The sequence below is a fragment of the Jaculus jaculus genome, chromosome 13 (genome assembly GCF_020740685.1).
Source record: "Jaculus jaculus isolate mJacJac1 chromosome 13, mJacJac1.mat.Y.cur, whole genome shotgun sequence".
Taxonomy (NCBI): Eukaryota; Metazoa; Chordata; class Mammalia; order Rodentia; family Dipodidae; genus Jaculus; species Jaculus jaculus.
In genome coordinates, this window is record NC_059114.1 from 32,880,572 (window position 1) to 32,898,247 (window position 17,676).

At 42.8% G+C, this 17,676-nt stretch overlaps 2 protein-coding genes and 2 pseudogenes across 10 annotated transcripts in view; 3 read left to right on the forward strand and 1 right to left on the reverse strand.

Annotated features, from left to right (window-relative positions):
• Positions 1–17,676, reverse strand: part of Tcof1 (treacle ribosome biogenesis factor 1) — a 47,886-nt gene that overhangs the window by 13,636 nt on the left and 16,574 nt on the right. For all 9 annotated transcript variants that reach the window (XM_045132173.1, XM_045132178.1, XM_045132177.1 and 6 more), the window contains one exon: positions 14,930–15,037. In XM_045132173.1, the coding sequence (XP_044988108.1) occupies positions 14,930–15,037 (108 nt within the window). The remainder of the gene's footprint in view (positions 1–14,929; positions 15,038–17,676) is intronic.
• On the forward strand, positions 4,672–5,616 carry LOC101593828 (annotated as a pseudogene).
• On the forward strand, positions 8,812–9,204 carry LOC123454080 (annotated as a pseudogene).
• Positions 10,166–10,612, forward strand: LOC101594118 (S-phase kinase-associated protein 1-like). The gene has a single exon (XM_045132180.1). It carries the CDS (start codon positions 10,166–10,168, stop codon positions 10,610–10,612), a length of 447 nt encoding a protein of 148 aa, XP_044988115.1.

The window sequence follows — 17,676 nt, forward strand, 5'->3', positions numbered from 1 at the left end:
TCAGAAAGATGAGATTCACCCAACCAAGTGGGCTTTATCCCAGAGACATAGGGATGGTTCAACCTACACAAATCAATAAATGTAATATACTATAATGTAAATGAACTGGAGGACAAAAATCACATGATGATCTAAATGGATGCAGAAAAGGCATTCAACAAAATCCAACATCCTTCATGGCAAAAGTATTACAGAAACTGAGAGTAGAAGGAATATATCTCAACATAATAAAAGCTGTTTATGACAAATCTACAGCCAACATAATACTAAATGGGGGAAAACTTGAAGTTTTCCCACTAAATTCAGCAACAAACAAGGGTGTCCACTGTCCCCACTATTATTTAATATCATACTGGAAGTCCTAGCTATAGCAATAAGGCAAGAGACACTCATAAAAGGGATACAAATTGAAAAGGAAGAGAAATCAAATTATCACTATTTGCAGATAATATGACTCTATACATAAATGACCCTAAAGACTCTACCAGGAAACTGTTAAGAGCTGATAAACACTTATATCCATGTAGCAGGATACAAAATAAACACAGAAAATTGAGTAGCTTCCCTATATACTAAACAACAAACATTCAGAGGATGAAATCAGGGAATCTCTCCCATTCACCACTGCCTCAAAAAAAATTAAGTACCTTGAAATAAACCTAAGAAAGTGAATGAGTGCTACAATGAGAATTTTACAACACTCAAGCAAGAAATTGCAGAAGACACTAGGAAATGGAAAGACATCCCCTATGTTCTTGGATTGGAAGAATCAGTATTGTGAAAATGTCAATCTTACCAAAAGCAATCTACACATTTAATGCAATCCTCATTATAATTCCAATAGCATTCTTCATAGAAATAGAAAAAATATCCTAAAATTCATTTGGAAGCACAAAACACCTGAATAGCTAGAACAATTTTAAGCAATAAAAATAAGGCTGGTAGTATTAACCTAACACAATTTTAGGCTACTATTACAAAGGCATAATAACAAAAACAGCATGGTACTGGCACAAAGACTGACACAGAACAATGGAATAGAACAGAGGATCCAGACATTAATCTAAGCAGCTATAGCCACCTGATTTTTGACAAAAATGCCAATAATACTTACTAGAGAAAAGACAGCCTCTTCAACAAGTGGTGCTGGGAAAACTGGATATCTATATGTAGGAGGATGAAAATAGATCCTTGTCTTTCTCTACGCACAAGAACCAAGTCCAAATGGACCACAGACCTTAATATCAGACCTGAAACTCTGAAACTGCTACAGGAAAAGGTAGAGGAAACCCTTCAACATATTGGCATAAGTGAAGACTTTCTGAATATAACCCAATTGCTCAGGAAGCAAAACCACTAATAAACCACTGGGATATCATGCAATTACAAAGCTTTTGCACAAGCAAAACATAAACATAACATAAACATAAACAAAGAGAAAACATACAGATAGGGAGAAGTCTTTGCCAGCTACACATCTATCACAGGATTAATATCCAGAATATACAAAGAACCTGAAAAAACAGAACAATAAGAAATTAAACAACCCAATTATAAAATAGGCTATGGAACTAAATAGAGACTTCTCAAAAGAAGAAATACAGACAGCATATAAACTTCCAAAAAGTGTTCTACATCCTTAGCCATCAAGGAAATGCAAATTAAAACTACTTTGAGATTCCATTTCACTCCTTCAGAATAGCTACCATCAAGAAAACAAATGTTGGCAAGGGGGCGGAAAAAGGGGAACCCTTCTACACTGTTGGTGGGAATGTAATCTGGTACAGCCATTGTGGAAATCAGTGAGGAGGTTCTTGAGACAACTAAAAATAGATTTACCATATGAACCAGCTATAGCACTCCTAGGCATATATCCTAATGACTCTTCTTATTTCCTAAGAGATACACAACCATGTTTATTGCTGCTCTATTCAGAATAGCTAGAAAATGGAACCAGCCTAGATGTCCCTCCACAGGTGAATGGATAATAAGGATGTGGAACATTTACACAATGAAATTCTATTCAGCAGTAAAGAAAATGAAATTATGATATTTGTAGGGAAATGGATGGATCTGAAAAGGATTATGCTAAGTGAGGTAACCCAGGACAAGAGAACCAAACATTGCATGTTCTCTCTAAATCAGATACTAGCTACAAATGTTTAGACTTGTGTGTGAATTAGAAACAAAAATCAGTAACAGAGGCCAGTAAGCTAGAAAAAGGCTATAAGAGAGGGAGGAAAGGACTTTAGGGGATATTGTATATATGTAAGTAGAAGAACAGAGTACAGGTAATGGAATGGCATAAGTGAGGCCAGAGGAAAAGATTAAGAGAAGGGTGGGGGAGGGTCAATAAAAATTCAAGATATTCTGAATAAAACATATGAAAGCCTACTTCTTTGGATAATGGCATATCCAGAAGCCACTGATTGCTACTAGAAAGTTTTAAGTGCCAGGGATGGGATACCTTCCAGTGAGTTGTTGGCCAAGGAGGTCCCTGTTGCCTCTAAAACATTATAGGCTACTGTCAAGTCCCTTGGTTTACCATGAGTAACAGATGGTAAGACCCTATTGCTGAAGACTTCACATGCCTGGGCAGCAAGGTCACTGAGAAATCAAGCTGGTGCTAACCTGAAAACCTCCCTGTAGACCAGACAACTGAAAACTGGGAAAAGCTGCACAGCATGCAGCCCTATGGGAGACAGAAGTCATCATCTGTGAAAACAGTGAACACTGGAAGCCTCAAATTTGGCCAGACAGACCAAATGACCAAATAGGTGCAATAGTGACATGTCTCCTCTGGGGTAAACCAACAGCTGTCTAATTGGACTGGAGGCCCGCTCGATGGGAGGGAATACATGCCTAGTTCTGAAACCCTAATCAAAATATCATGAACCTGCCGGGCGTGGTGGCACACGCCTTTAATCCCAGCACTCGGGAGGCAGAGGTAGGAGGATCACCGTGAGTTCAAGGCCACCCTGAGATGACAGAGTGAATTCCAGGTCAGCCTGGACCAGAGTGAGACCCTACCTCGAAAAACCAAAAAAAAAAAAAAATATATATCATGAACCTTAGGGGTAAAAGGCCTGCGCTTATCTGGATAAATGCATAGATTATTCTCACCAAAGTGTCCTGAAAGCACCACACTTAATATTCACATTCATATTATTAATGCTACTCTCACTTTTGGTTAGAGAAGCTTTTCTTTTCAGATGGTGGTGACTACTGGGATGGCCCAAAATGGTTCAATGACTAAAGGTAGTTGAAGAAATCACTTTATGTCTATCATAATGTCTCTAATGTATGTTAAATTTTTAAACTATATAATCAGTCTCAGTCAAGGTTTTACTTAATTATCTCATTCCTTGTATCATTAAATTCATTGCTTACAGGCATACTGGTATGTTGACATGTTCCCTGCTCTAGAAAAATTATCTTAAATGCTGCTGTTCTGCTTCCAGCTTGAGGGGTAATTGATACCCACACAGGCATCTAAACTAATTAAAGATGTTACCATATACAAATGCCAAAACTTCATGCTGTCTTACTTGACATGTTTTTCCTGTATTTATAGCTATTAGATATTATGCGCCTACCTTCTACAAAACTGTTTCCCTGTATTTCTCTTGCCTTGTTTACATAGCTCAAACAATTCTCTATAATAAGGTGATAAATTTATTTATAAAACCTCATATTAAGATAAAAAAGTTAAAGGCCTGTGGCCCAAAGTTATGTCTTAAAACTGTAATAAACTTTCATGCTAATTATGCCCCATACTACAGTCTTTTGTACTGACATTGTAGTTTTTATACTTTTCAAGGCCATAGTTTGTATTACAGCTTCTGGGCAGTACTAAAATTATCTGGTGTTTCTTCTTAATTCCATAACACAGTCACAGACATCTCTCTACTAATTAACCATTTTTTCAGGCTCTAGAAGAGATTCCCCTAAACTCACGCTGATGTAAAATAAATGAATTCTCCACTCTGTCTCTGGTGCCGGTTCTGTAAGCCTTAGCTTCTCATACATCAATATCAAGCTTAACAAGATCAAGACATTTTAACTAGTTTTGTTTATTTACTTAAACCCTATCTAAATGTAATGTAAACATCAAAACTAAGCCTTTACTTTGTTTCATAGTTCACCCATTTTACAACAGCAGGTTTAAGTGTTCTACTCTTACATGTCTTTCTATTGGGTAAGACTTTTATTTATTTACTATAAATGTATTCTAATAAATAAAACTCAGCCTAATTATATATGATCTATTTCATTGTATTACACAATCAATATAATTATATAAAACATAATTTCAGGTGTATCTCTGGCCTGCCCAATCTGCTTCATGTAGGAGCCCCAAGTGGGAGATTCAGGGTTGAATCTCGTCTCCTGCACTCAGGTTAAAAATCACCTGAAATATTTGTTAGTCAACTTTGCTTGAGTGAGAATTCTTTTTTCTGGTTTTTCAAGGTAGGGTGTCACTCTACCCAGGCTGACCTGGAATTCACTATGTAGTCTCAGGCTGGCCTCAAACTCATGGTGATCCTCCTACCTCTGCCTCACAAGTGCTGGGATTAAAGGCCTGTGACACCACACACGGCTGAGTGAGATTTTTTTTTTGATCTTCAGCTACATTTTTCAGCTTTGTGAAGAACCTTATCTTCAAAGAAAATGGCTAGCAATAATACCAACAAGACAGATCCTCGCTCTGTGAATTCCCATGTAGTCACTGGGAATTTCAACACTCTTGTGGTCAAGAAGTCTGATGTGAAGGCAATCTTCTGGAAGTATGTCAAAATCGTCATCTGCTCTGTTCATAAGGGCTTTGCCTTTGTCCAGTATGTTAATGAGAGAAATGCCCGAGCTGCTATAGCAGGAGAGGATGGGAGGATGACTGCTGGGAAATGATCTGCAGCACAGATGTGCGGTGATGTCAGCACCAGAATGCCCTTCTCTGTCCCCTCTCCTCAGCTCCTCCTTTGTCTTGGACTATGACTTTCCACGTGATTATGATGACAGGATGTACAGTTACCCAGCACGTGTTCTTCCTCCTCCTATTGCTCGTGCTGTGGCACCCTCTAAATGCTAACATGTATCCAGAAACATCTCATGAAGCCGAAAAAGGGGCCTTAATTCTAAAAGTGGACAGCGGGGATCTTCTTCTAAGTCTGGAAAGTTAAAAGGAGATGACTTTCAAGATATTAAAGGAATTTACCCCAAAAAAGCAAAAAATGGATTCTCTACTAGAAAGCTTGTTAAAAATAGAAAAGGAACAGAGCAAACAAGCAGACTTGTCCTTATCAACCCCAGTAGAGGTAAAGAATGAAAAGTCTCAAGAGGAGCAGACTAGCCCCTCTGTGAAGAAAGAGGAGACTAACGTGAAGATGGAGTCTGAGGCAGGTGCAGACGACTCTGCTGAGGAGGGAGATCTGCTGGATGATGATGATAATGAAGATCGGGGAAGAGCAGCTAGAATTGATCAAAGATGATGAAAAAGAAGCTGAAGAAGGAGAGGATGACAGAGATAGCGTCAATGGCGAGCATGACTCTTAAGCACCTAGCAGGCTTTAGAAATCTTACCGATTGTTTCTTTACCTAGGCATTGTCCAAAATCAAAATTACACCAGATTCACTCCCCTAGAATATTCAGTACATTTTCACTGTTCTCTCTTTCCTTGTCCTAACCACATTCATTAATTCATACTATACTGCCCAATGCCAAGTTCCATTTTCACTTTCTTTGTTGCTCCGAAGTAGTTCTTTTAAGTCTTACCCTGTAATTTTTGTTTTGATACCTCTTTATGACTTAACAACAAAAATATATGGTTTTTATTCAAAAATTTCATTATGTTTATAAAATAAATAACAAATTATCAAGAGTAATCAAAGTTTTAGCTTTTCAGCTGGGCATGGTGACGCAAGCCTTTAATCCCAGCACTTGGGAGGCAGAGGTAGGAGGGAGGATTGCTATGAGTACGAGGCCACCCTTAGACTCCATAGTGAATTCCAGGTCAGCTTGGGCTAGATTGAGACCCTGCCTTGAAACCCCCCCCCCAAAAAAAAGTTCTAGCTATTCAGCCTAACATGCTTTCATTAGTTCTCCTAAAGATAAGTCTCTGATTTTTTGACCAAATAAACACCTTAAACCTTCTATATTAAAGACTTACACACAAAAAACCCTACAAACCTAAATTTCAAAATTAGTTAACTTCTTAATCTCTAGCACATTTAAATTTAAATATTTCAAATATTGCTTCAATACTAATCTCTTATACTTCCTACATTACCTAAACCAAATCTTTATATTTCCACTATAATTCCAACTAACCTACCATGCAAGTTAACAACTCCTTCCTTACCCATGTCCTATATTATTTTTCTACCTTAAATATTATGTTCATGTCACCTGTAAATGTCAGGTCACATGCAAAAAACTCATACATGGATAATAACCAGATTATACTGGCTAACAGATTTGACATGATCTAGGCATTTCTTTCCTAATGGCTCTGATAACTATCATTCTCCTGAAGAGCTGCTTCCTTGCCTGTTCATAAGATTGACGTGGGATAATAGCCTACTATGTACACAGACTGCAAAATGAAGTTTGGCAAATGGAAAACTAAAAGCTGAAAATCCCAAAAGCCACCACCTGTGTGACTAAGACTTTTTAATGGCCAATAATATTATTTTTCTACATGAGACCTGACTTCTCTCTGTGACCAACTAAGATATCTATTGCTGTAAGTTAAGAAATCTTACATCTTTACTCCCTTCAAGTTAAACCTATCCTGTCTCTGACATGTACTTTATTCCTCTGATTATGACAATGTTCACCCTCTTTGGCTCCTTGCACACTGAGATGCCTCGTTAAATTCCTCCTGGACAATATACATGCCTTCACTTCATAGCCAGTCACTGAATCCCTCATGGCCACTGAATTATCAGCCCCTGAACATCCAACTGCCACAGGACTGCATGGGATACCCCAGGAGACCTACTATCCCCCCAACAGGAAACAGTATAAGAGTTTACCACCCCTTTTCCAGCCCATGAAATCCTCCCAAAAATGTCCCACTCACCCCCAGTTCCTCCCAGTTTCTTTTACCCTTCCAGAGTATAGATGAAGGCTTAATAGCCTTCCCTGAAAACTAAACAGTTAATAACAATCCCTAAGGCTTGAACAGACAATAAAGAAACAACAGGAAGTATTCGGCCTCATTAAGTCTGACACCTTCCTTGATTGATGTAGTCCCCCCTTAGCCTACATCTATCCTCCCTTAAACAATCCTGGCTGAAAAAGCCTATTCTGAACAAGGACACAAATAACTACAAGTTCCTTATCTACTGCACCTGTACAGTCTGTTTTTTAGGATCCTCCTTCTAAGTCTAAACCCCAACCTGGCTCAATGCTTCAGCCTTCATCCCACGGGAAGGCTGCTGTCAATAAATAGTCTGTAGAGATCAAGTCCGGTGTTCTTTTTGCTTTCCTCTTACACTTTCCTTATATAAGCAACATGCTGGACACTGGTGCCAGAGACACTTTGCAATTAGAATCAGCAAGAACTGCCTGGGCTTAGTCCTGCAGGTTATGGGGAAAAGCTACTTATCACAGCCCAACGAGACTCCTGCATATCCTCATTATGCACTGCCTAAAGAAACGCAGCACCATGTTGCAAGCCATGTGGTTTGTGATTCATTTTATACATACATACATACATACACACAAATATATATATATGATTTTTCTTGAGACAGTCTCATGTATTACAGAGTGCCCTCAAACTGGTTATACATTTGAGGATGACCCTGAATATCTAATCCTCCTGTCTCCATCTTCAGGGTGTTGGGATTACAGACATATTCCATCACATCCATTTTGTCATACTTAATGACAGAAATGTCACAATGCCCTAATACACCACTGAAGATAACTGAATTTCACATGTAGAGGGCTTTGCTGTATAAACACAGGTAATTGGGGAAGATAGTAAGTATAAAATGTGACTTATTCCACTTTCATATGCCATTGGGAACAGGATTCTCATTACTACCCTGAGAATCTGCTCCACAGCCTGTCAGATGTTACAGAGCTCTTCCTTAGATTAGACAGGATCCTCGTGCTGCCAGCTTCCAGCCACTGCCTGCTCCAAGATTGTAGCGGGTACACAGAAGCCTTGGACTTGATTCTTTCAGGAGTAGTAGTCAGAGCCAGCCCTCATCAACATAACAATGCAGAGCTCAAGACTTGCTAAGGCACTTGGGCAGTGCCTGTTCCCTTCTAGCCTCAATGGGGAGAGAGATATGGCAATAGCCTCCTCCAGCCAAGCCTTGCAGGCTCAGCAGAACTGTCAACACTGAACATGGGGCTATGCTCACCAAAAGTGGAGGACTGCATGGCAGGAATCACATCCTCATCCTCGCTCTCGGAGGAGGAGCTTTGGGCAGTGTTGTCTGAAGCCTGGGCCTGGACCTGTGTGAGAGTAGTAGCTGGGCCAAATGGACAACAATTACGGTTGATAAAAATCAGAGGGGAGGGCTGAAGAGATGGCTTAGCGGTTAAGCGCTTGCCTGTGAAGCCTAAGGATCCGGTTTGAGGCTCGATTCCCCAGGTCCCACGTTAGCCAGATGCACATGAGGGCGCAAGCGTCTGGAGTTCGTTTGCAGTGGCTGGAGGCCCTGGTACGCCCATTCTCTCTCTCTTCTCTCCCTATCTGCCTCTTTCTCTCTCTGTCACTATCAAATAAATAAAAATAAACAAAAAATTTAAAAAAAAAATCAGAGGGGAGCTCTTTTCTGCCATGTTGGCCCCTGTGCAAGCCTGCTGGGAACAGGACTTCTAAAAGGCATAAATATGTCTGGGAGGCTCTGGTGCAAGGCCATTTTTGCTGGCTATAAGCGTGGTCTCCGGAACCAAAGAGAGCACACGGCGCTTCTTAAAATTGAAGGTGTTTATGCCCGACATGAAACTGAACTCTACCTGGGCAAGAGATGTGCTTATGTGTACAAAGCAAAAAACAATACAGTGACTCCTGGTGGCAAACCTAATAAAACAAGAGTCATCTGGGGAAAGGTAACTTGAGCCCATGGAAACAGTGGCATGGTACGAGCCAAATTCCGAAGCAACCTTCCTGCCAAGGCCATTGGACATAGAATACGTGTGATGCTGTACCCTTCAAGGATTTAAGAAAAGTTAATAAATAAAAGTGCATTTGTGAAAAAAAAAAAATCAGAGGGGAACTTGATCACCTTGAAAAAAATAAAACAGTCCTCAAGTGATTAAAGGTACAGCCAAGAGAAAGGGAAGATGGTTAGGGGAGGGCTTTGCAAAGCAAGAGGTTGCAAGTGTGTAGAGACAGCTAGTCAGGGGTCATTCTGAGTGCTGTAGGTTCTCTGAATCCACTCCCACCCTGGACACCTGCCAACATCCAGAACATCACTTCACAGCTCATGGTAACCCAGTCCAGAGACAAAATGAGAGGGGCCCAGGCTACACAACCTGCAAGAAAGCCAGGCAAGGGCCAGAATGTCTAATTGGTCTTTCTTCTAGTGACTTCAGAGATGGCTCCTGCTGAGTGGGTGGGTGGGGGGCTCTAAGAAGTATTTCCCAGGCCAGGTATGGTACCACATGCCTTTAATCACAACACTTAGGAGACAGAGATAAGTGAGTTCAAGGCCAGCCTAGAAAAACAGAGTGAGTTCCAGGTCAGCCTGGGCTAAAGTGAATCCCTACTTTGAATAAAACAATCAAAGAAAGCATTTCCCACAACTGGCTAGCTGGCTAATTTCCAAAAAAAGAGGCTGGAGAGTTTGCTCAGTGATTAAGGTGCCTGCTTCAAAGCTAAAGGACCCAGATTTGATTCCCCAGTACCCATACACAGCCAGATGCAGAAGGTGGCACATGTGTCTGAAGTTTGTTTGCAGTGGCTAGAGGCCCTGGTATGCCCATTGTATTTCTACCTGTCTCTTATCTGTGCCCCCACCCCACTCAAATAAATAAATAATGGAGAAAGAGAAAGGAAAAAGAACGATTCTTATTCTGCAATGCCCACTAAAATCCTGAAAGACAAGAAGACAGGGGCCTTGTCTTCTGTCTTTTTCTCCCACGTGCAGATGCCTCACTGTTCCCATCGGCCTCCGGCCCGCAGTGCTGACCCCCAACACCATGCCTTCAATTAAGTTGCAAAGTTCTGATGAAGAGATATTTGAAGCTGATGTAGAAATTGCCAAGCAGTCTGTGACCATCAAAACCATGTTGGAAGATTTGGGAATGGATGATGAAGGAGATGATGACCCAGTTCCCCTACCTAATGTTAATGCAGCAATACTAAAAAAGGTCATTCAGTGGTGCACCCACCATAAGGACGACCCTCCTCCTCCTGATGATGACAAGAACAAAGAGAGGTGGACAGATGATATCCCTGTGTGGGACCAAGAATTCCTGAAAGTTGACCAAGGAACACTTTTTGAACTTATTCTGGCTGCAAACTACTTAGACATCAAAGGTTTGCTGGATGTTACATGCAAGACTGTTGCCAATATGATTAAGGGGAAGACTCCTGAGGAGATCCACAAAACCTTCAATATCAAAAATAACTTTACGGAAGAGTAAGAGGCCCAGGTGCACAAAGAGAACCAGTGGTGTGAAGAGAAATAAAAGTTTGTGCCTGACACTGTTAACACTATAAGGATTGTTTCAAATACACTGCCCTGTTTATAATGTTAATATTAGACAAACATCAGGGAAATGCAGCAGCAAATCAATTGTATTAGCATAATAGTGTCCTCCTTGCATGTGTAGTCTGAGTAAAGATTCCAAGTTAAAGGCAAAGTTCTTTAAGTGTGAGCGAAAGTTGTCCTTCTTTACTCTCAATAAAACTGAGCTATAGGTTTTCTGAAGAGTGGCATCTTGGGCTTTTTCTGTCTTCCATAAAGCGAATTCTGCCTAGTTTATTGTCCAGTTAATTTCAGTGAACTTTTCAGAGTTGCCATTGTAAATAAAACAACTTATGAAAGGGGTTTTATAATAGAAAACCTAGGATCTTTATTCAAGAGTTGGAAACTGGAAGCAAGCAACTTGAAGTTAATACTGACTGGAGTTGTTAGGATGTCTCCAGCCTCCTGAGCCAAGCAGAACACTGCTCTTGATTAGCTCATGTGTAGCTGGGTTCTCTTCATTGAACCTGAGGACTGGGGTTTGGTTTTTCTTTCCTTATTTTTTGGGGGGTGGATTTTTTTTAAATTTTTAATCACAGCTTTGAATATGTTGCCTAGAGACTTAGTTATTACTCAGTCTGTGACTTTGTGGGGAAATGTAACTAGACAATTTGTTAGGTTTCAATTAAAAAAAAAAAAAAACACTTAAAAAAAAAGGATGAGAAGACAGGCCTGAGACCAGCTTCAAAGTCAACAAGGTGTACTGGGACACAAGTGAAAGTGTGAATGAAGAGAGCCTACTCTGGAAAATGACTGCCAACACTGGGGATGGAGTTTGGGGTGTTTATTCTTATTTTTATTTATTTATTTATTTATTTTTTTAATTTTGAGACAGGATCTCATTGTATAGCCCCCGCTGGCCTTAAACTCTTAAACTCACATTCTTCAGACTCCTAAGTACTGAGATTGCAGACATATACCACCATGCCTACCTTCATTATTTCACCTTGGGCCTGCTTTGCACTTCCCACTAAGATAGTAAGTAGGCAGCAGGCCACAGCGTTGGGCAGGCCAGTCTTGCAGTAAACCACATCTCCCTGAATGTGCTACTGTAACCAGGGAGTTCGAGGTCTATTTCCTTCCAAAGACCCTAGCTGATGAGGGCATGTAACCAGAGGCCAGGGAGCTGAAGACTACTTTCTAGTCTCCAAATATAAGAACTGCTTTGAGGGCTATTTGTGCTCTAGCCAGCAATGAGATTCAGGTAGAGGAGGGTACCTGAGGCCCAGGGAGGGGCAGTCTAGGTCTCTGTCCACCACCTCCTTCCTGCTGCCTAAGAGAAGTAATGTCAGAAGCATAGCAGAACAGTGTCCACTGAGAGTAAAAGCTCTGCTGGGCTCAAGCCCTTTCTTCCCCTGCCAAACAGCCTCCCCTGCAGTTTCTCTGATCTGCTACTTCCAAAGCCTTCCTTCCCACATGATGAAAAGGAGAAAGCTGGAAAGTGGGAGAAGTCTTGTGGTGGAGGAAGGGGAATCTATATATATGTGAAAAGACAGAGGAACAGATTGTCGGAGACCAAGAGAAGCAGAAAACCCACTGCAGCAAACAATAGCATCTCAGGATGTTAAAAGCAGTCCAGCAGCACAACCTCCTCCAGTTCCACATGCCCACACCACCCCATCCTGGCTGCAGGGTGGTAAAAGAGGTGGTACCGAGCCTGGATGGGGAGGGCAGTCTGGCTATGGGACAGTGAGTAGATCTATCCTTACAAAGGCAGTCTCAGAATGTGGGAAAGGCCTGCTTCTACCCACCCTTGCCATGACCTATAAGGTCAACTTCCTGAACTTCTTGAGCCTATTTCCCATCTGTTAAAAGGGCTATCAATAATTTCTGTCTGGGTGTGCTCAACACCAGGAAATGGCAAATCTGAACACTTACAGGGCACCAGGAACTCAGCAGTAGGAGCAGGCAAGCATCTCCACCCCCATAGCTTACTGTGGCATCCTGCAAAGCACTAAGGAACCAGAGGAGGTATGTTGACACCCTTTCCACCTATAAGCTTCATGTCTAAGAACCAAACAAGTGGGCAGTACTCACTGCCTCCTGACTCAACCAGGCTTATTATAACAAGTCTTGGGCAGAGTACTTTAGGTTGAAGCCCAGGCTGCTGACCCCAGCAGGAGGCAATCACCAAGAACCTCTCTCCAAATTGCTTTAGAGAGCTCAGAGGTAGGGCATATCCCCAGCATTTGTGAGGTACTGGGCTCCATCCCCAGTACCATAAAAACAGAACAAAATTTACCTGTGAACTAGTTAACAGGTCCTGGGCCAGTCCCACCTAAGGGGATCTGGGGGACTCAGAACATCTCCTCTTTGGGGATATGTGACAGGGAGTCTTGAGATTTGGAAGACTAAGGCTAAGAGGGCAAGCAACCTAACCCAGGGAGATGAGCAAAGTGGTTCCAGATCCAAGATCAGAAGTTAGTTGTCTAGGGACTGGGCTGGACAGCCTTCTAGTCCCACCCATTTAGATTTTCACTATCTGCCTGCACTGTCTGATTCAATCTGAAACTGTGAGGGCAGGACCTAACTCTCTGTTTTGGCAAAGTGACAGATGAAGGAACTTTTGAAACAATTTAAGTGGTAGGTAAAAAATGCCTATGATGTATGATAGGTTATGATGCATGTCTATACCATGGAATAATCAGCCATACTACTTAATGCCTGTACTACCTCATGCACTCATTTCCTTCCTAATTTGATATCTACCCTAGACCCCAGTAGACTACAACCAACATGTATGCTGAGTCACAGAGCATGGCCTGAGATCAGAGTCAGTCCCCACCCCTGCCTTCTCACACTGGGGCTCACTATACTGGCACTCATCCCTTTACTCCATTGACGAGCTAGTAAGGAAAACAAATTGGGAGGCTGAGGCAAGAGGATCAAGTTTGAAAACAGTCTGGACTGCATAGCAAGACCCTGTCTGAAAAAAGAAAAACAGCAAAACTTGTCAATAGCAAGATAATCCATAAATGTGTAGTGACAGTAACTACAAGGAGTAGGGGAGTGTGGTGGTTTGATTCAGGTGTCTCCCATAAACTTAGGTGTTCTGAATGCTAGGCTCCCAGCTGATGGAGATTTGGGAATTAACGCTTCCTGGACACACTGTATTAGTTGGGACGGTCTTATGAGTGTTATAGCCAGCTTCCCCATGGCAGTGTTTGGCACATTCTCCTGTTGCTATTTGTCTACCCTCTGCTCATGCCATCCTTTTCCCTGTCATCATGGAGCTTCTCCCTCGAGACTATAAGCCAAAATAAACCCTCTTGTCTCCCACAAGGTGCTCTTGGTTGGGTGATTTCTACCAGCAATGCGAACCTGACTGCAACAGGGACCAAGGAGCTAAATGTCCTACAATGAGGCAAAGCTACAGCTTGCCAGGCTGTGGCCCCTTTCCTGAATCCTCCTAGGAAATTAAAAACTGCTGGCTTAAAAAAACATAACAGGCTAGAGAGATGGCTTAGCAGTTAAACACTTGCCTGTGAAGCCTAAGGACCCCAGTTTGAGGCTCAATTCCTCAGGACCCACGTTTGCCAGATGCACAAGGGGTGCATGCATCTGGAGTTTGTTTGCAGTAGCTGGAGGCCCTGGCACACCCATTCTCTCTCTCTCTCCCTCTCCCTCTCCCTCTTTCTGTCTATTGCTCTTAAATAAGCAAGTAAATAGGGACTCCAGAATCTTTAGGACGAATGTACTGATTTAATGGTTGGTTCAGTTCTGACATGTTCATTTTAATTATCTTACCTACCCCCAAAAGAAAGGCAAGGCAGCCCCTCCTTTCTAACTGTGCAGCGTCCTCCTGGAACAAGGGAGGTTTCTCAGAAAGGTTGCACAGAGCTGAAGGCAAATGCCCAGAGGGGGCTAGGGAGATGGCCAGGCAGGGGTCTAACACCTCTAAAGGCCACTGAGGAAGGTCTCTCAGTTCTGTTCCTCTCCTTCAAGTGGGAGTTATCTTCCTTCAGGGCTCTTTTGGGGAGCTGGAGGTATGGAACCAGACTAGGACATGAAATGGCTGGTTCTGAAGCCTAAGTGTCTCATAATGCTGTATGGTCTGTTCACATGCAGACAACAATGTGTCAGAAAAGTGGAAAGAGCTTTGAGACTAAAGAGTTGTTTGTGTATGGTGAATGTTCCCATGGGAAGACCTGCCCTCTCCCTGGAGAACCACAGGCCAGGCCCAACTAGCAGAGCCTTCAGAGGTATGGCCTACCTGGCAGGATGGCAGCTCATCATCGCTGTTCTCTGAGGATCCTTGTGCATTCTTTTCTGGGGAAGCTGGAGCCAGTGCCTTGCTTCTGGATGTTTGGAGGGTGCCATCCTTTGGAGGAGAAAACATAGCTATGAGCAGTAACCCTTGCACTCTGGCTCTCTAGGGTGTATGGTATGGCCTTTCTGCATGTGCACTGCAAATACTGGTTCAATGGTCCAGTAATCCATGGCCAGAGGAAGACTTGGAAAGCAATGAGGAGAAGCTGGTAACAATGCCAACCCAGGAGAGGCACAGGAAGGGCAGAAACTAGCTCTTCAACTCCCACAACTTTGATCACACAGCAAACAGGCTGCTAGTTTTTCAAAAGAAACTGGAAGATTCCTGTCCTATATGTGGCATTTTCCCTTTAAAACAAACAAACAAACAAACAAACAAAAAACCAAGCAACTACAATGAATCCTGTTGGCTACATCCACAACAGCACCACCCTCACATCTGATTTGCTCACAGAACCCTGATTCTGTTCTGGTGGCACCTACTGCATCCTCAGGTCATGGATGCCATAGGCTCATCAGTGGCTAGGGAGTCGTAGAAGCCCCCACCTGGATGAGAAAATGAGAGAATTCAGCTGGTGAAATTCTTTATAGAGACCCTGTAGCCCTGCTCTGATCATGAAGCTGCTAGGGCCAAGAGATGGAAATCCAGGTTATCAGTGGAAGGGACCACCTTTACAGCAACCTAATCTTGGGTTATGCTCTTCCAGACAATCAGACCCCTGGGTGTGTCAGCCCTTTGGAATTTGGGCTTCTTCTGCTGCTGGGAATGTCTTGACTATAGTGCCTCACTAAAACCTTGAGAAGCAAACCGCTTAGGATAGGATATGGCCTATGGCTTAGCCAGGAGTTGGGCCTCTGAGTACTGCCAGTAAGAACCACCCAGTAGCACGCAGCCTGCACCTTCATGCCGCTCCTAGGTGTGCCTCTGTGCTTGATAATGGGCTGGTCTTCCTTCAGCCTCAGCTCAATCATCCCTCTTCTGACTTACAGACCTGCTCTCCAAACTCTCTGATAGAGCGCTACCCAATTGTTCTAGGATGATCCAGTCCTGTCTCACCCTAGCCTGGAGGTTCTTGGGAGGGCAGGACCAGTCTTTTCCATCCTCAAAGTCTTTTGGTTTGTGTACCAAAGACAGAACTGAGCAAAGAGGTCTTAACGCTGCTGTTGTTTGTGTAGAATATGCTAAGGCACATACTTTACCACTGAGCCATATATATATCCCCATCCAACTCAGTTCCTGGTGCTTATCTATAGGAGAATGAAATCTAAAAGGGATGGAGGTCAGCCTGGGATAGGGTCTCTGGCTTAAGAAATGGAAAATCTGGGCTGGAGAGATGGCTTAGTGGTTAAGCGCTTGCCTGTGAAGCCTAAGGACCCTGGTTCGAGGCTCGGTTCCCCAGGTCCCACATTAGCCAGATGCACAAGGGGGCGCACGTGTCTGGAGTTCATTTGCAGAGGCTGGAAGCCCTGGCGCGCTCATTCTCTCTCCCTCTATCTGTCTTTCTCTCTGTGTCTGTAGCTCTCAAATAAATAAATTTTTTTAAAAAGTTTTGTTTCGTTTTTTTTTAAAAAGAAATGGAAAATCTAAGGATGTCTCAATCGATAAAGGGCCTGCAATGCAAGCATGAGGACCTAAGTTCAGAGCCTCATCACCCATGTAAAATTCTGGGCATGGTGTTGTGAACCCATAATCCCAGAAGTGGGGAAGCAGAGACAGGTGGATCCCTAGGGCAAGCTGGCTAGCCTATCTAGCCCAACCAGTATGCTCTGGGTTCTGTGACAGATTCTGTCTGAACAGGGGAACGTGAAGGGCCAGAGACATGGCTCAGTGGTTAAGAGTACTTCCTATACAAGCATGAGGGCAAACATAAATAGCTGGGCATGGTGATGCATGTCTGTAACCCCATCTCTGTGGGGAGCAGACTGTAGCTCATGGGCTGTGGGGGAAGAGGGGAAGCAACAAGCTCCAGAATGAGTAAGAGACTCCAACTCAAATAAGAACAGTAATGGGAAGTAAAGCAAGAGAGGACACCTGATGTTCCCCTCTGCTAACACATGTGGGTACACCAAACAGCACATGAAAGTGCACATGCACCCCACAAAAACACACCTGACATCAACTTCTGTACATGTGCACTCACTAACACACTTGTATACCACATATGTTCAAAACAAAAAATAGAAGAAGAAAAAGAAAAACAAAGATGTAGCTGTCAGGAGGGTACATTTTTACAAGACTGTGTGTGGTTTGCAGAAACAGATAGGGACTCTCTCTCTTAACTGTCATAGCTGCCACTTTCCTAAAGTCAACAATGTCAGTTGCCACTACTGGCCACTTCCACCAGTCCAGGTCAACATTTCCATGAACGTCTGAGCCCAAACTAGAGTGTTTCCTGAACAGAGCCCCACAGCCCTCTGCAACCAGGGAGAAAAAACCCCTTTGGAAAAGAGATAGCTTCTCTTTCTCTTCCACCCCATGGCAAAGATTGTACCCTTAGCTACAGTTCAAGCCTCCCAAGGTTTTTTGACTAGAACATCACTGCATGCTGGCCAAGAGTATGGGGCTACTTTGAGGCTCTACTAGTTACAGAAGTACAGGCCACCTTGAACTGCAGAGGCTTTGACTTGCGGCTTGCAGCAGGTTTCACTCAAGAGGAACAGAAGGCAGCAGAGGGGCAAGGGATCCTGGAG